The sequence below is a fragment of the Lygodium microphyllum genome, chromosome 15, assembly GCF_053477565.2.
Source record: "Lygodium microphyllum isolate KBCC chromosome 15, Lygodium_microphyllum_v1.1.10, whole genome shotgun sequence".
In the NCBI taxonomy this organism is placed as follows: Eukaryota; Viridiplantae; Streptophyta; class Polypodiopsida; order Schizaeales; family Lygodiaceae; genus Lygodium; species Lygodium microphyllum.
The window spans coordinates 129,773,712-129,793,754 of NC_141149.1; the positions used below are offsets into that span (position 1 = coordinate 129,773,712).

General features: G+C 37.8%; 1 protein-coding gene across 1 annotated transcript; it reads left to right on the forward strand.

Moving 5' to 3' along the window:
• The first annotated feature begins 15,865 nt into the window (after nt 1-15,865).
• LOC148025060 (uncharacterized) lies at nt 15,866-19,795 on the forward strand. The gene is made up of 3 exons (XM_087694765.1): nt 15,866-16,289; nt 16,689-18,429; nt 18,831-19,795. The coding sequence occupies exons 2-3, from the start codon at nt 16,750-16,752 to the stop codon at nt 19,197-19,199; spliced, it is 2,049 nt and encodes a 682-aa protein (XP_087550891.1). The 5' UTR covers nt 15,866-16,289; nt 16,689-16,749; the 3' UTR covers nt 19,200-19,795.
• Nucleotides 19,796-20,043: the final 248 nt, after the last annotated feature.

Below are 20,043 nucleotides of genomic sequence, written 5' to 3' on the forward strand. Positions count from 1 at the left end.
GACTAGAGTAAAAGACGATATCTCTACTCTTAGAGTTACTCGAGCCTATATTCAAACAAAGTTTGGCTTCTTCACGCAGAAGCAATACAAATAACTCATCCCAATCAAGGGGGTCTAGTTGTACACAAATCAATGTGTCAAAGGCTTTGTATTCCTTACCCAAGCCATTCAAAGTAATTGCAATCATGTCATCATCCTCGATCTTTGATCCAATACAAGCAAGTTGATCTACAATGGTTTTAATTTTTGTGGTATAAGCATGTATACTTCCACCATTCCTTGACATGTTATTGAACTACTATTTCACTTGAATTTTCCATGCATGAGCGACATTGTTATAGTTTTTCATAAAAATCTCCCATGCATCCTTTGGAGTCAATTAGCGATCTACATGGCCGTAACATCTGATATGCATAAGGAGAACCAATGTAGAACTTTATTGGCTCTTTCCATCCACTACTTATGAGCTCTTTGCTACTCAGGAGTCAGATGTCTATCTGGTAACTTTGGTTTAGCTTCATCTCTTGTACATAGATCCCAATAACATCTTCTAATTAGGAAGTTTTGCATTCTAAACTTCTATAGAGAAAAGTTCTTATTATCAAGCTTCTCCCCTACAAACTGAGTGATATTATAAGTTCCTATTGCATTAGCCATAATGCAACTAGTTCAAGACAATGCGATATCTTTTTAGTTAGGCAACAAAGTGTCTTTAAACAGTCTCTAAAGACCTATTATAGTTTACTAGCTATAGTTGCAAATATCATCAACTACTCAAGACATAAACCAAATGTATTTACCACAATCAATTGTAGTGTAACCAAGCTCCAAGCTAGAAAATGTAGTTTAGATCTACAACTTAAAACATCCCATAGACATCTCCATACATGTACATGACACACAAAGATTCAATACATTCACTGCCGAAGTATTCAATCTGTATCAAACCATTCATGGATAGCCTGTCCAGATGAGTGCTAGCTATAAAATGTATTACAGCAATAAAATGATAGTTAAGCTAAGCTCAATATAGGCCCAAATTAGCTCAAAAACATCTCAAGACATCACCACAATATCCCAGTGTAAAAAACATGTCCACAAGAGCATCAGTAAATACATAAAACTCATGTCAATATGCAGTGAACCCTTTCACTGTCAATGATAGACAAGCAGTCTGTAATAACCAATAGCAAAAAATCCTATAATAACATAGGAATTCATAGCTCAGTAGCATCTCACAACATCTCAAACATTTTCCATAAAATCTCAAAGTCAGAACATGTCCATATGAGCATCACTAATCGCATGTTCAATATGTAGACGTGAAGAAGGGCCTTTCCTCCATCAATAACTAGCCAAAGGACTTGTTATACCAACAACAAAACACTTCTAAATTGAGTAGCCAATGCTTAAAGCATCTCAAATAGCACCCTAAAACAACCAAGCACCATCTGGGCATCAATGGACATTAACATAAGCTCTAATAATCTTCAAGCTGTTAGGTATATGCTATCCATGTGTGTATGGTAGCATCTTGTTTACAACATACATTCAACGATTGAGCAAAACCACTCAATGTGGAGCTCCAAACCAAGATATCAATGCCTGGAGAATGACCAATGCCTTTGCCAAGGTTGCTAGTAGTGTATCATGTCAAGAAGCATTAAATACTTGCTATCCAACCATCAATTTCAAAAGCTTGAAAAATTGGGTGCAAATAGTGTGAATAATCCTACAGGGAAGCCTAGTGCCAATGTTGAGCATTAATGGTTGCTTAAGAAGCTCTAGTACATGCCAATGGACCCCCTCTTGAAGCCTCAATAGGCTCTAACAACTCTGGAGGAGAGAAGCTTCAAGTACATCCCTTATAGACTAAGGCTATGTTTGCCAATGCTTCAGTGTATTTCTTTACAAGCTGAAAGTCATATCCAGTTCTCAACTTCACTCTCCAACTCCTACAAAACCTTGCTCTAATACCATGTTCAAAGAGAGAGAAAGAGACAGACAAAGATTACAACTCTATGAACAGAGAGCTCTGTACTCTCTTTTATATTATTCATTCATTATAACACATTAAGTAGTACAAAGTCTAAGTCACACATACAGTGTATGAAAGTAGGTCACTAACTAAATAGACACCTCTAGCTTAAGTTTAACCAACTCATTATTATGCCACATATAATTGGTAACAACTAGCTACATTTGTAGTAAGTAGGGCCGGTGTCACTAAGCTTGATTTTCAACAATCCCACCAATAGATAGATTTTTGGGGATACAATTTCCATCCTTATACTTTTGAAGATCTGGTTCAATAATAACATTACCTCCATGCCATCCAATTACAAATAAAACTCTCTCAATCTCTATTATAGCACCTTATCTAGCTGATAAGGATTTTAGCTTTTAAATAGACCCTATACAAAGATGAAATAGACCCTATATAAAGATGAACAAGCTTTTTAATTATTCTGTAGAGTGCATGAAGTGTATATGTATGAGCATTGACCAAAGGAAGATCTAAAATTGGCTTGAATTATGGGTCTTTGATATCCTTGAAGGGGGATCTATTCTAGTTGCTTGAGCTCAGTTTGTTGTGCAGCTAAGGATATGCAATATAGGTAGGGACATCTAGATTTTGCTCCTTTAGATACATTGTACATGCATTTGAGTGTCTTTAAGTCACCAGTTATATGCCATTCAACCTTGTAGTTCCCAAATCCCTCGATAAATATATCTTCTCCTGCTTGTTGGCTCTTAATCACATTAGGTATTGAAGTTTGATGGAAAACCCAATATAATATATCAAAATCCTTTTTGTCTACTTTAGAAGCTCCTAACCACCAGATATTGTGTTCAGATTGAATATCAAATGGCATTGAATCATTACAATGACTTGATGAACGTGCCTTATTGATCAAAGTAATGGAGATCCTTTCTAATTTTGTACACTTTAAAATCTCACTTTCATAGAGTTTAATCACAAACTTGGCTACTACTTGTGCCTCTTCTTCTAAAGACAAATCATAGAATCTGATCATCAAACACTGTAGGGTAGGAAGATCAAGGAAAATGTTGTTAAATTCATTGTAAACAAACTCTTTCTTCTTACTCTTGAAGTTGGCCTTGATATGGAAAGACTTACTTAAAACTTCCATCACCTTACCATTGACTCTTTGTCTAATAGTCTTCATTATAGATGGCCTTGGAAGTAAACAATTTCATATCTAACCTTGTTTCATATTTGATTGCATTAGTTGGAAATTTTTTATATATGCATCTTGACTAATATCAATACTATCCAAAGTCTTTTGCACCAGCTCAGAACCCAAAGAATGATGCCTAATAAAAGAGTCCAAGCATTGTCTCTTTACTTTTTTAAACTTCTTCTTCTCAAGAATATTCTTTTGCATTTTTGAGGGCAAGAGATGATAATAAAATTGAGATACCTTTGAAGCATCTCTCTCACTTACATTTGGTCGAAGAAGAGACCTAAACAAGATCACATTATAACTCAGATACTATTAGAAGCAAAGTTATATTCAACATTTCTTAGGTAAAAAGATATACCTTACTGCTTGGATTCTTTTACTGCAACCACCTTCTCCTTGTTTGAGATGCTTAATATTCTTAAGAGATCTTTGTCGATTTCGAAGGCCTAAAATAGTTTGTTTTCTTTGGTACGTTTTGATGTGTTTCTCCAATGAATGATTCTTCTATTGACAATCTTGTAATTTTTGCAACAACTCGTCTCTATGTTTTGTTAACAAGTGATTCTCCAATTTAAGAACATCTTTCTCTACAACAACAAGATTAAATGTATAGCCCAAAAATTCATTATAAGCATCATCACGAAACTGCATTAGCAAGAAGAGCTATTATAAAAAGGAGGAGTACTATTTTTTATATGATCTTTGGGGCATACCATTCCATCCAGCCAAAGATTAATATTTTTTTTCCCTTCAAATCGAAACACATATTTCATGGGCTTTGAAAGAATGTTTTATTTTACTTTTTTCTTGATTCATTCATAATCATGTTCTAGCTAAACATGAAGGCGATAGAGAGCTCTTTTACCACTATTGCAAGGATCATGGGATGATTTATCCATTGCTAAAGATGTGATTTGCAACTCATAATAAGAATATTATGTGAATTCAAAAAAGTCGAAGGATGAGTAAGTAACCAATAAGGAGAACGAGAAGGAAAAGAGAGAATAAGAATGGAGAGAGATAACGAGATGTTTAAAAAATTCAAATTAAATACTCGTTTTTCACTTCTATCAAGATAAGATAGGATCCTTATTAAATCAATCATCATCATATTTATGATGGCCTACATTTCTAGGTTTGATGCAAGCCACGAGAATATTATGATAATGACCTTTTAACAAATTTAGATGTGTTTATCTATCAAAATATAAACATTAAAAAAGCCCAAATTTTTAAAATTTTCTAAACTATTTTCTCTCTTTAGGATCTCTTACAAGGCATTTTCTTGACGTCAAATCTCTCCCCATGATGTTCCTTCTATATTTCAATAAGAATTATTGGATAAAGGTAGAGAAGTTAATGCAAACTTTTCTATGGGCGTGCCAATATAGGAAACCTCATGTACATGTAAGTTGGGATGTCTTATTGTAGATTGTAGCAATGGCAGAGTTGGTCTTGAAGTTTTTGAGAGGAGCAATGGTGGGATGTGAGGTCAAAGCTATGGAACACGTGGGTTGAGAGAGAGAGAAAAAAATATAAGAGAGTTTAATGGATACAATGAATGGTACCTCATTCTTTGTTATCTTCACTTATGTATGATTGTACAATGAATGGTATCTTATTCTTTGTTATTTGCACTTATGTATGACTGTACAATGTGTCCTTACAAGGGACTCTCACCCAAGAAAGTGAAAAAACTAGCCAATGCCCCATCAACACTTTGTAGTATACAAAGGACTCAGTAGCTAAATATTCTCAATGTATTTATTTTGAGATAAATAGAGTATCTTGTTGTCTTTATCGCATATAATGCACATGCCATGAATGTGACTAGCATTTTCTAAGTGGTTCATGTCAAAGGTTTCATGTATCCTTTTCTTTAGTGTATCCATATCCATGACTAACTTCCCAACCATCAATATGTCATCCACTTAGAGAATCAAAATCATAAAGCTATTATCCATAGCCTTCCTAGTGTATAGCCAATAATCAATCTCACTTCTAGTGTACCCTTGAGAATGTATAAAGGCATTAAACTTTTGATACCATTCCTTAGAAGTCTTTTTCAAACCATATAAGTGCTTATGTAGCTTACACACTAACTATTCATTGACTTTCATTAAAAACCCTTCAAGTCGTTACATATAAATGTCCTCATGCAAATCTCCATGCGAGAAAACTATTTTTATATCCATCTAAATAAGCTCCATGTCTTTCTTGGCAACCAATGTAAGTACCACATGAAGGGTTGCCATCTTGACTACTAGTGAGAATATCTCATCTGTCCCTTACATGAATCCCATGGTCACCAATCTTGCCTTGTACTTAGACAATGTATTATGTGGAGATACCTTTAGCTTGTGAAACCACTTGCATGGCATTTTCCCTTAGGCAAAGGAACTAACTCCCAAGTAACATTTTTCACCAAAGAATCCATCTCTAATTGCATAGCCTTCTTCTACTTGTGACTATAATCCCTAATCATAATATCAACGTAACAAGAAGGCTCATCATAATTCATAGCAATGACATAGTTTAGAGATAGAGTGTATCTATCTCGTAATCTAAAAACCCTAATGGATTACCATATAATTGGCTCAATAAGAGCCCATGACTATCTTACCTATCCATCCTATACGACATGAGGCTATCTTTATGCTTTTGGTACTCCCACATCAACATTACTTGGCTATCCAAGCCCTACATCATGTGGACTGCTATATGTAATAATCTCTTCTATCTTTGCCTTACTCTTCTCTTCCTTTTTTCCATCATCCTTATTATGCTTTTTTCCATCATCCTTATTATGCTTTTTTCCATGTTTCTTATTCTTCCACTTAGTAGCAATACTTCTTGATATGTCACTTCTTATTACAAAAGAAACACTTCACACCCTTCTTGTTGTGAGACTTACTCCTTGACTTGCCTCTCTTATGAGAGTTCCCCCTAGCATCTAACCTTTCTCTCACAATTAGTACAATAAAGGTCTTTGGCCCTGCATAATTCTTTCTATTCACCTCCTTGGTGAGCAAATTGTTCTTAACGTTAGAGCTTGTTAGACCATTTTTCTAGATGTAGAGTTGCTAATAGTTCTCCTAAAAGTATCCTAACTCTGGAGCAAAGTGACCAATGAGAATATAGCCTTAATTGAATCATGAAAAGTGATTTCTCTGTGATACCAATTTTCCAAAAATTGTATTAAACTCATTGGGATGGTTGGTTGGAGATAGGAGTCCCCTTCGTCGTTGAGAAATAAGACGTAGGCTAAGTCACATGCTATGTATACATAAATAAAATGGAGGCTATGTGTGAAGTGACCTAAAGGTCAAAAGATATCTATCACTTTAGAGGATACTTTGTGTGTATCAATTGTGACAATGAGAGAAGGAGAAGAATGAAGATGAACAAGAGTAAAAACTATTGAGCATCTATATCTTGTGCCATTTCTCCTTCCATTGCACATCCTATTCTTTTCTTTTCAATTGGTTTTGGAGTGGGAGTGGAATATCGAAAGCTTAGATCAAGGAGCATGATAAATTGAGGTTTACATCGAATTGAGGGCTTTCTGTCTGGCATTAAATTAGGTACTAAGCTTAGACCAATCCACCTAAAATAGGTACACGTATTCAAAAGCTATTGTGGCTCAGATTTGGGAGTTATTGAGCTCATCTTGAATGCATTTTGGGAGTCATGGAAGGCTACAAAAGGATGTATGGCAGCAAGGTTCAATCAGTTTTCAGTTTTGGATTGGCTCATGTATCAATCACCCAAAGTTAGGGCGTTGCTTAAACTCAAGCCTAGCTTAATCAAGGGGCCTACTTGTGAAGGAATATCACAAGGCCTACTTTGGAAAGCATAGGGTCTACTTGAGAAGAAGAAGCAGGGGGTTTGACTCAGATAAAGTGAAATGGTTATTGCTCAATGGTTCAAATAAGAGCTTCATGCTCTGAATCTCATGGACTAATAATTGAGCATGTTCTCATTGGAATCGTGTCAGTCAATCCAGGTAAGATACCTATTGCAATTTTGTAGTTCAGCGGGGCACTATTACCCACAAATATCAACACTAAAGACTTTTTAGAAAAGGCTATTCAAAGGTTAATTAAACTCTCAAGTCAACTCGCCTTTCGCACTGGTTGTGGATATTTGAGCTAGTTCAGATTTGAGTATTTACATTGACAAGAGGTGAACTAGATATTTGGATAACTATGTTCACATTGTGATGAGATTGAACTAGTTTTTTGGCAAACTGATTCTATGCTAGACTGTTCACAATGCAGAATGTTGATCCAGTTGTTTTGTGAGTTAAAGGTTGGTTTTACACCATTTTTGGGTGCCCATTCAGAGGGGGAAAGTTTAATTTTTTTTTCAAAAAAATTATTGTGAATTGAGCTTGTCTAAGGACTTCATTTTTGGCATGAAGGACTACACAAAAATAGCCTGAGAATTGGCAAATTTTAGACCCATGTTTTGATACTTCTTGGGTCATACCGGCATTGTTTGAGCTTTGTTTTCACTAGTTCTTGCTAGATAGCCAATGTTTGGCATATAGACATGATGTATGGACACATGTGATAGTAGCTTGACACTTGTATTGCAACCATTGTAGTGGAACTCAATTTACATGCATTTTCTTGGAAATTTTGAATGCTTTATGGTCTTCGCTTTCATCGATTGATACTTGTACTTATTCACATGCTTGGATATTGATTTGACACATTACATATAGCTAGGCTTACTGAATTTGTAGTCATCATAATGTCGAAAACCACATAGATCACACAAATTGTGGGTGACAAACTAAGGACAACTAAGTGTATGGTCCTATTGTATGGAGATTTTTTATATGGTTGGGGAGCGGTCTATGGGACCTCATTATAGGTGAAGATGCATAACCAAAACTACATGATAAGCCCATTGAAGATAAAAAAAGGTGTACAAGGTTTGGATTGCTAAACACATGAAAGTATTTATATGTATCTCAAAGACATTGATTCCACACATTAAAAAGGCAAATACATGCAAAGATGCTTGGAAAACCATTGAGAAGATGTATGGCACTCACATGGAGGCCAAGAAGATACAACTAAAGTAGAGATTTGCATGGTGCATAGCAAGGAAATGGAAGCATGAATGACTATGTGGGCATAAATAAAAAAAGTTATTGAAGATCTTGCTTCAATAAATGCACCAATTAATGATGATGCTTTGGTATCTGTCACTCTAAACGAACTTGGAGACATGTGTACAAGTCCCTTGATACCTCCATTTTTGTGTTAGAGGAGGCTCTATGCCTAATTTTGAAGCCCTAATTGCTTCATTACTTACAGAAGAGATTAAGTTGGGCCTCAATGTATGTAGTAGTGGAAAGAATGCAAACTAGAATAGTGTCTTCATTGAGGCTATGGTAGCTCATCTAGAGCTAGGGGTTCATCATATGGCTACGGAGACACTTTTGCGCATGGCCATAGTAGCTTTGGACATGGTGAATTAGTGGACAAACCTATTATGGAAAATGGTATTCCTTTTAATATCATTTGTAAAAGGGGGGTCCCTCATACAATGTATGCATATCACATGGCTTCAATAGAATGTATTTTTAAAATACTTTTTTACATACAAATGGATGCCATATAAAGGCGTTACTCATAGATTTAATAGAAAACAATGTGATTTATTTAGGAAAAATTCATAGTTAATTGTGTTTTTGAATAGACATTAAATGCATGTGATACAAAGGGTTTACATATAGTGAACCCCCTGATGTACAATTGCATTGGACAATTGGATACATAATCAATACAAGCCATTGACTAATGTTGCCACTATATATCCAAGAGGCACAAATGCTTTGGAACCAATTGATAGATCTCTTTAGGAAAAGATGGCATGTTTCATAGGAAACAACTATATGTAGTTGATAACAAAATCATGAGATCCAAAGAATGTCATTACTATTATATCAAATAATACTTCCAATTATAAGGGTGTAGGTGAATACATGGCCAAATCCTTAGAGTTTACTTTGGTTCCTCGTGTAGTTGACGCTCTTAATTTACTATCAAAGGATTGGAAAAAGTTGCCATTCAATCAACTTATATTGTTACATGGAGAACATATTGTGAAATCTATTAGATCATATTGTTGGATGTAGATCGTATTGTGAAGTTTATTAGAGAAAATTGGTATACACATGCATTATTTTGACAACATTATAATAGGTGCTTAACGATTGAGGAGTTACATGAGAAATAATTAGCACATTTATAACTAGACACATTTTTAGATGAAAATAGTAATTTAATTTAGTACACAATTATTTTAGTTAAAAACTTTTTTGTTTGGAGAAGAAGTATTGGCTAGTGATATTCTATCACTATGTATAGAAATGAATGATTGCCAACATTGCATCAAAAATTGTTTGTGACTCCCAAAAATAAAGAATAAGCTACCAAAGTTTGCACTTCGAGATTGGAATAGTGGGCATCACACCTCCCTACATGCCTTGTCAAGGTTCCTTCAACTCGAGCTAGTAAAATTACAAAGTACATTCTTATCCATGTCTAGGTAGGAGCCACATATTGGAAGGTTCCCCCCTATGTTGGAGCAAGAACCATTGAAGCTGTTGTTACAAGGGTAATTCTCACATCCAATCCAATGACAATGAAGAAATCCACTTTAAGCATGATGCAGGGGGTATCAAAAAGCTTGAGTTAGATAAGGGCAAGATGGTTTCCTTTTGTATATATGGCTCTTTGTGAGTATGATTTTGAGATTGTAAATATCCAAGAATATCAAAGAAAACTTATCTTGAAGATTTTATAGTACTTGTTTTTGTATATTACACATAATAAATATGTGTAAGGAACCCCATTCTAAGGATTAATTGAGAAAGTTGATTGTGAATGTATCATAGTAGCTTGCATAGCATGTATTGTTTTTAAAACTGAAAATGATTAGTTGCATGAGTGGAAAGCATGTGAGTACCTTCCTCGATAGGAGTACTCGACTACTGGGTGGACATGATTAGTCAAGTCCTTTCCTAAAAGAATTAAAAAGAATATGATTGAATGCTCACTACCTAGGATCGAGTCTTAAAACTTGACTAACACTGTTTTAGTGGGCTAGAGTGAGATTATACCAAGGGTAAGGGGTCAATGCTCAGCTTCCTCTCATCTCTCACTCTCTTTGAATCAAGTGTGGTGATAGTTTGCTGTCAATCTTGATCGGTTTACAGAGTGACCTTTCTTGACCGGTTGTTAGAGATCGAGGAGTCATAACAACAATAGGTCAATCTTTGTGGGTTGAAGCTAAGGCATTCCATTATGGTGTAGACTCACTAGCCACCCAATTAGCAAAATATGTGAATCCTACATATTCTGAATGGCATCATTTGGGATAGGACCCTTAGTGATTGCCAATAATAATATCCCCTAAGCAATTGCTTGGCATGGGCATGTTTCATTAGATTTATCTTTTCTTAATTAATGTAGCAAATTATTTTTAAAAAGAATATTATAATAATTGATTGGACAAACAATTTTCTTATTTTTGTATAAATGCAGCAAAGGCATAAACTTTATCTAAAAGCATTACACAAGATTGTATTTCTCGTGGACCTTGATATTCACCTTAGATCATATTATGCCTCACCATTCTTCCAAGAGTCTAGTTTTAAAACATTTGTAGTGCAAAAAAAACCATCATGTAAGATGAGGGAGCACATATGCATCTAAACATAACACATGACAATTTTCCAATAGCAACCCCCATTATACACATCTCTCCTACAAGTAAAAACCAACTTCTTTTATTGAAGGACATGGAACAATAAAGGCTTCTAGTTTCACAATGCGGAGGAGTTGGGAAATTCGGACAAGTTTTTTTTCTTCATACATTTAAATATATCATGGGCTCTCATAATGAGCAAAAGGTCATTGATCTCTCCATCTCCAATAACAAGCAACCTTCTCATCAACCTCCTACTACTAACATTCACGAGCTTCCACCTTCTTCCAAAATGATAATCGTGTTCTTCAGGTCCATGGAAAGCCACTTTCTTCACCTACTATCTATTTTCCATCTTCGCTTCTTGTCTTATCAAGTGTTGCCTAGTTTTCCTTGTGAATGACACTTCTCACCAACTTGCACAGTCAACTTTCTTTTGATCATCAAGTTCTCTTGATCATCAATCCATTCAATGCCCTATTTTCCACTTTGATTTGTGCTTCCCAAAACAATGATATTAGACATTTCTCAAAAATCAACATAACCTTCTAAGTGGAGGCTCTCTCAATTGGTTTGACTTTGCACTAGGACTCCTATAATTGTAAGTCCACTTACATCAGTTATTGCTATCTTATTCTTGTGTGAAGTTTAGTGTAGGAGTTGTTGTGGCACATTCATTAACTTTGTTGAAGCTCTATTGGTGTTCTACTAGCCAAACAATCTACGCATAGTCCTTTGAAAGATTAGTCAATGGTGCTACTATGAGAAAGTAGATTCCACGCCATCCTATCAACCCAAAAATGCTTGGACTTTCTTGATTATATTGGGAGTTGGCCAATGAAGGATATCCTTCATTTTGGTGAGAGCAACTAAGCCCAAAAATGTTTGGACTTACTTGAACATCTTTGCGATTGGCTAGTCTCAAGAATATCCTTCATTTTGGTAGGATCGATTGAGATTCATTCTATGAAAATGATGTACCCCAAGTATTTGGTTTGATTGGTGTAAAAGATACATTTGTTGTTCTTGGCATAGAGGTAATTTTGTTAGAGAGTTTGAAGCACAATCTTCGATTAGACTTCATGACCTTTAAGAGGCTTAGAGTATGCAAGGATATCATCAAAGAATACTATCACAAAGTCATCAAAGTAAGGATAAAATATATTTCTCATTAAACAATTGAAAGTTTACGGTGTCTTGGTTGATTCAAATGGCATGACCAAAGACTCATGAATGGGGTTAATGTGTAATAAACACTATTTTTAGAAAGTCTCATTCCTTAATCTTGATACAATAGTATCATGAAATCTTAGAGAAGAATTTGGCACCATGTAGTCAATCCAATAGTTCATAAATTTGTGAATCAGGGTACTTGTTCTTGACCTAGATTTGACCTCTAAGATTGATACAAAGTTTGAGGGATCCATCTTTCTTCTTCTATAAGAGAATACGTGTATCCCAAGGTGAGTTACTTGGATATATCAATCACCTATCTGAGTTATTCCTTGAGTTTAAAGGCTTCTAAAATAGACATTTTGTAATGTCTCTAAGTATTTCTTGTAGTGTGTGAGATGCATTGAAACATTCCAAAGCCCAAACTTCACTCTCTCTGTCTCTAGTTTAATTTCATGATCAACATCCTTGTTGGGGTGGGGTAGGTTGGTCAACTCTTCAGGAAACACATAATCAAAGTTGTTAATCTAAGAATGTGTGCTATCGCATTTGATTTCTTCCAATTTGTTCAACTTGATCGTGACACACACGTGGATTCAGTGAGCATAGATGTTAGGAAAATACCAATTTACTTCCCAACCACTCAAGATGATAGCACATTTTAGCACCATGTTGGTATTCTTAGGTGGATCCATGGACTCTATATTTAAACTAACCTGAGTAAGTCCATTCACACTGATTGCCCATCCTTTGATCCTTTGGTCCATATATCCTTGTACCCTAATGTAGGCTATCCCTTGATCCCTTAACCCCATCAATGCCTTAACATATCAGCCCATTGCCTACTATCAGTGCTACAATCGACCTATCCTATGGAAGGTCTTCACTCAAGACCTTGTCCTAACACTTATCAAGTAAACAAACTATACTTTCCTTAGTCCATTTTGAATTTGATTGGCTTTAGCCAAATGAACCCTAGTCCTTCAACTTTTCCTTGGTCTCGATAGTGTTGCTTTCGAGGATTTGAAAAAACATTTTTTCCTTTGTATATAGAATTTGAGCATTGATTTGCCTAAGCTATCGATGTCCAATATACAATCATCACACCTTAAAGGTAGTACGTTGAAGTTAACTACAATTCTTCTCTCAGTAATTTGAATTGGACTTAGCCTACTATTCTTATGGATACTACTTCTTTTCTTCTAACCAATCCTATGGTCATTTTTGCTATCAACACAATACTTAGATCCAGTCTTCTTACTATATATTAAGTTAAAAAAGAATTAATATTTCCATAGTCAATCAAATTTTTGAATGATTTACCTAGATACATTCCTAGTATTTGAATGGGTAAACCTTGGTGATCCACTCCTTTATTTTCATTGGCCACATGGATGGGTTCTTCCTCTACTTCTTTGCCTAGGGTGGGTTCTTCTTTAGATGGTTGAACTATCATAACATTAAGATGATCTCATCTGCTCTTTCTCTCTTGTCATGTCGGGAGCATTCATTGTTACTCATGCTTCTATGCTTTTGAACGATTGTAAAGGCTAGCCCATTAACTGGTAATTGTTTGCTTGGATTTCACGAGAAATATGATTCCTTCTATGATTGTCGACTGCATTAGGGCTTCTTTGGCTATTCCTAGAGATTTCTAGGGCATTTGCACTAATGAGGGCATCTTTTAGTGTTATAGGTCTCATCACCACAAGATGGGCGTTAAGAGGAAGGTTTAGCCCTTGAAAGCACCTCCTTATTGAGCCATCTTCATTGTTGGGGCATACTTCATGAGGCTAACAAACTTCGAGTAAATCATCTTAATGGGTCTAGAAGATGGGGACAAATATCACCATAAGTTTCATACCTTCCTTAAGTTGCTCCCAAGTTTGGAGGGCTTCAATCATTGTATTGTGGCACTATTGCTTCCACCAAAGTTTAACTTCACTAATGATATGAAGATGAGTAGTCAAGGATTAGTTTGCAATTGTAGTACCTGCAAGAACACGATGATCAAATGACAAAATCAAGAGAAACCAATAGTGTAAATGCACAGAGCTCAAAAAACTGATTAGCATAGTATGTTTTGACATATCAATATGACATTAGAAGCTCACTAGACAAAAACCCAAAGATCGAGCATGAACTAATTTGAGGGGAGTGTTTGAGAACGTCCCGTTTCAATATTGTTGGGTCTTGCATATTTATTGAGTTTAAGCTAGTTTCTACATCTTATGCTTCTCGTTAATCCTATTAAATTTCAATAGAGTCTAGTTTGGATTCCTACATTGACTAGTAACTCCTTCCCTCTTTAGCTCCCAAGGAGACCCTAGAGCAAGAATCTAGTTCACCCCCTCCATACTTTCCATCAAGTGCCATGGAACTAACTCTCCAACTTTCAATGCCCCAAGCTCCAACATTTGAAGTTTGGTGCATGGGATGTTGCACATAGTGAGGCTTGCCACTAGAGGGAGTGCTTGAGAACATTTTTACATGATAGGTGGGCTTTGGGTTCATGAACATCAACATGATCATGAGTTGAGAATAAGACTAAGTTTATTAAGGTGCCTTCCTATTTGTATCCCTAGGAATTGTTTACTCCCAATGTTAAAAGATGTTGTGAATAGATGTATTCATTATGATTTAAAAATATTTATTCATTTTTGAAATATACTCCCAAGGATCATGTTTGCTATTGATGGGCAAGTTGTTGAAGATAATATTACCACATGAGGTGGCTCCATTGGTTACCGATTTTGACAAAAGTTTGTTTAAAATGACTCCCAAACCCCAAAAACTGAAAAACTTTGAAAAACATCTCTCAATACTTTGACTTGATGCCTCTTGGTACTTGACAACAAAGAAGAGAAATAAACTTTCATCTTTCAATCTTCATTTGACTCCTCCGGGATATATTTTTTGAAAAGGAAAAGGTGATAGCTTTGTAGATGTTTTCAATTCTTGTTTTCCCATATTTGATGAGGGCATGCATCCAAAACTTCTTACGGGAATAGAAAATACCATTCTTATAGAAGAGAAGCAATATTAAGAAAGTGGTAGGATTGTTTGTTGAGGTATGGAATCTTATGATCCAAGAAGTTTCATAATTTGCTTGCACCAACTTTCTTTGAGTTGCTACACATATAGCCATCAAAAGTTGCCTTAAAATGGCGTGTTCTAAGACAACCACCATCAGAACTTGATACACATAGCCATCAGAACTTGCTACACCTATAGCCATTAGAACTTGATTGGTTATTGAGATATGCAATATTATGATCCAAAGTCTAGGTTTGGTGATGTTAGAAGTTTCACAAATTGCTTGCACAAACTTTCTTTGAGTTGCTATTCTGAACTTGTCTTAAAATGGCATGTTCTAAGACAACCATGGGAACTTGCCTTCAAAACTTGATAAATATATTATAGCCATAAGAACTTGCAAGTTGCTACGCATATAGCCATGGGAACTTGCCTTGAGATGGTATGTTATAAGACAACCAATGTTGGAGATTAATTGCAAGCTTGGTGGATTCATGAACGAAGTCATGCATGAGCGTACTCTTTATGCACAAGGCGGCACTTTGGATATTTGGACTAGACAAGGATCATCATCGAGGACAAAATGTGAAGGATCAAATCATCAAAAACATAAAGGACAAAATGTGAAGGATCAACTCATTAAATCATGAAAGAAGTGTTTGGAAATTGGCGATGGGGTCGGGTCCCGCGGGGTCTTCAAAGATGCCTTGGAAGTGGGTTTGTTTTTAGGGCAGTCGTTTGTAAGTGCATGCCTGTCTTTCTTTCCCAATGCCGACGTGCTGGTGTTGGCACAATTTTCAGGAGGAAAATGGAGCACAGGAGAATTAAAAAACAGAGAAATTGGGGGGAGAGAGAGAGAGAGAGATTGCGCCCTTGATGCGGGTCAGGGCGGGCTGATAATGGCGGGGAGTGTACCTGCTAGACAGCTCTCTGCGTAGATTTTCTCTCTCTCCCCCCACCCAAAATTCAAAAACAGAAACAGACGAAGCACGAGGTCGGGTCATGGCAGCTTTGTGTCTGATAAATCCCGCCCAGGAGTTTAAGAACCGGGATAAAAATAGAAAAGTGGCAGGTGCTGCTATCTTCTTCCTCTCATAAATTGACTCGAATCCCTGCGTCTGCGACCCTGTTTCAACACAACAGGTCTTGACTCTCTAGTCTTTTCCAGTTTCGACTGCTTTGATTAATATTAAAAAGCATTCCGATCTTGGAAACTGCTTCATATCTGGCCCTTCCTGTCCCAGGTCCTCCAGTAAGGATCGTAGATTCGTGCTGAGGCTTGTTCTTTCATTGCACTTGCCACTGTAGTCTGTCATAAGCTTTTCCTTCTCATTAACTGATACCATATTCGTGCTTGTTTTGATCAGTTAGCACATTAACCCATTAGCAGATTGATGCTTCTTTTGATAAGTTAGCATATTAACTCATATCCACATCCTCATCTTTTCATTAACCCATCAGCAGCTTGATGATTTTCTGCGTTAGCACATTACGTTGTCATCAGCACATTGATGCGTTTTTCTGCGATTTGTGGTTACACAGGCTGTGAGTTGCCAGGAGCCCCCTCTCATTCACAGATTATCTTCAGAGAAGCCCCCCTCCCATGGCTCCTCAGTTGTCAAGTGATGAGATTGCAAAACTCTCTCATAGCCCTGTCCACCATGCTGTTGCAAGGCAGGATTACGTCGCCCTGCGGAGATTAACCTTGTCTGTGCCAAAACTGGGCAAGGCAGGCGACATAAAAACCGAGTCAGATGCCATTGCTGAAGAGCGTAGAGCAGAGGCATTATCTGCAGTCCTTGACAGGAGAGATGTCCCAGGGCGAGAGACAGCTCTGCACCTGGCTGTGCGGATGGGAGATGCAATGGCAGCCGAGATCCTGATGGCTGCGGGCATTGACTGGAGCTTGCAAAATGAGCACGGATGGAATGCCTTGCAGGAAGCTATCTGTTCAAAGGAGGAAGCTATAGCCATGGTTATAATGAGGTACCATCAGCCAATGGCTTGGGCAAAATGGTGCAGGAGATTGCCCAGATTGGTTGCGACGATGCAACGAATGAGGGATTTCTACATGGAGCTAACCTTCCACTTTGAAAGCTCAGTGATTCCATTCATTGGGAAGGTTGCTCCATCTGATACCTACCGGATTTGGAAGCGGGGTTGCAATCTGAGAGCTGACATGACACTATCAGGATTCGATGGGTTCAAGATACAACGACGTGATCAGAGCTTCTTGTTTCTTGGAGAAGGCAGCGAAGACGGCCTGATACCTCCAGGGTCACTTTGTCTGCTCAACCATAAGGAGAGGGAAATCATGAACGCATCCGCTCTTGCCAGCAGTGAACTTTCAGAAGTTGAGATTGCCCAAGAAGTCGCAGTAATGTCGCAAACCAACTTATATCGCCCCGGATTAGATGTTACTCGGGCAGAACTTTTTCCTCAACTGTCCTGGAGGCGTCAGGAGAAAACGGAAATGGTTGGGCCTTGGAAAGCCAAGGTTTATGATATGCATCATGTCACAATCAGCTTAAAGTCCAGGAAGGTCCCAGGGTCAGTGACAGATAATGAGCTTGTTGGCATTGGCAAGGTGGAAAGAGAAGACGGGTGTCTGGAAGATCTTACCGATTCGCTTACAGCAGAAGAAAAGCAGCAGCTAGAGGCAGCTCTGAGCTTCAATAGTGTGGAAACAGATCAGTACACTTGTAGGAGTAGAAAATCAACCCATATGGCAGATTTAACTAGAGCTGATTGCTCCACAGATGAGAGTCCTTATGCATTTGAGTTTGAAGAGAGTCCAAGCGAGAAGGGTGGCAAGAAGGTTTGGCTTGGATGGGGCAAGCAGAGCTCCAAACAGTCTTGTGCGAGGAAAGCGGTACCCGGGAGGAGCTCACTGTGTATAGATGAGAAAGTGAGCAACCTTTTAGGGGATGAGCCACCTGGTGAAGGACATTTTCAGAAGGGAAGCAAATGCCATAAGGGACATAAAGGGGTGGAGAGCAGGCGGTTTTCTGACTTCAGGCCAGATGAAAGCTACCATGACGGGAAGAGGTTGATTTCTGAAGAACATTCACGGAAGCGTAGAGTCACCTTAGGCCATGAAGGACGTGGGGAAAGTGAATATAAGAAAGGTCTAAGACCTGTGCTTTGGCTCACACCCTCGTTTCCTCTGAAAACTGAAGAGCTGCTGCCACTGTTGGATATACTTGCTGACAAAGTGAAAGCTGTTCGTCGTTTGAGAGAGCTGCTTACCACAAAATTGCCAGCCGGAATGTTCCCTGTCAAGGTGATCAAAAATGAATCGCCCATCCGTGCTTGGTTTTCGCCTACTGTGTAGTGGCTGATTTTGTATCTTAGTCTCATGCTTGTTTTCTAGGAGAATCCATTTGGTCCAGTCAAGTGCTTAAGGGATGGGATGGTTACTAGCTTCACAGTGGTCTCTCAACTTTGGCACAGAAGGGTCCAGCATTGTAGGTGTAGGATAGTTGTATGTCAGTATCAGTGTTTTCTGTAGGTCTTTGAAGTCACTGTTGAAAATTTGCTTGGTCCAGAAACCTGTTGTCTCTCTCCAAGTTATATCGTCATGCATAACAGACTGAGGTGGCTTTTTTTCGAAGTATGAGCTCTGCTTTGTAGGAGTGTACAACTTTTTGCTTGTATTAACATCTCAAAATGCTTCCATTACAGATGGCAATACCTGTGGTGCCTACCGTCCGTGTCATTGTTACCTTCACCAGGTTTGAAGAACTGCCACCAGAACATGAAGAGTTCAGCACCCCATCAAGTAGTCCGGGCCATGGATCTGATGTGAATCCGTGTCAGTCTTCAACCTCGTGGCTCTCATGGATGAAAGGAACCACAGGCAGGGTAGCTGGATTATCTGATGCTGCTGAAGATCGTGTGTGTTGCACGGATGATCCTTTTGTCATTCCCACTGGCTATGCTTGGACAAGCATAGATGCAAAGAAGAAAGGTAGCAAGGACAAGAAACCAAGAAGGAAAGGGTTAAAATATGGTCAAGCTGGTGTTGACCCTCCTGACATCATAAATGTGTAGGACAGACCCTGAACAGTTCAGTAGGAGTCAATGCATAATCAACTTCATGTTATTATAGGACCTTTTAGCCTTTAGGGGTTCATAGTGCTAGAATTTGCAGGGCAACCCAAGTTTTCATTTTGAGGGGCACTAGTGAAACCTTAATTTCTTCGTGAAGAGGTCGGAAGGGTATGCTATCACAGTTCCATTGATCACATTCTTTTGTGGGAGCAGGAATTCAACTCTATCCTTCTAAGGACATTAAAGGGGGAATCCAATTCTATCCTTCCATTGAAGGTTAAATCGGCCCTTGTTAAGGGTAACACAATCTTCAAAGTATAGACTGTGATGAGGGCATCTCTACATTTTTTGCTGTACTCTCAATGTTAGCATGAGACGTTATATGTAGTGCATCTCACAAATTCCGATTGAAGATAGCCTGCAATGAGAAAAGGCACTCCTTGCAGGTTTTCTTCTGATTCACTGGTCCTCTCACAGCTCCTTACCTGGCATCTAATTTCACATGACCACTCCATTTCTGATTCTGGTCTTTCTGTTAGTGCTCTCAAGCTTGAGTGGATGAGTGAAGAGTCTGTCATTTATCAATTAATTATTGAGGTTCTTTTACAGATTCTCACCGAGACATAACATGGCTACACCTATAGACATTAGTTCAGTTAGTTGGGTTGGAGATGAAACAACACTTGCAAATACTAAGTTCCCCTACCCGCACCCGCTGAACTCAGCGCGCACACGATCCACTACGCCGCACCCCCGAGGCACATTTCAAGTCTTTTCGCGGACTAAAGATCTCAAGACTCTGTTTCTAGCTTCTTAAAAGTATCCCCCAACACATCGCCCCATA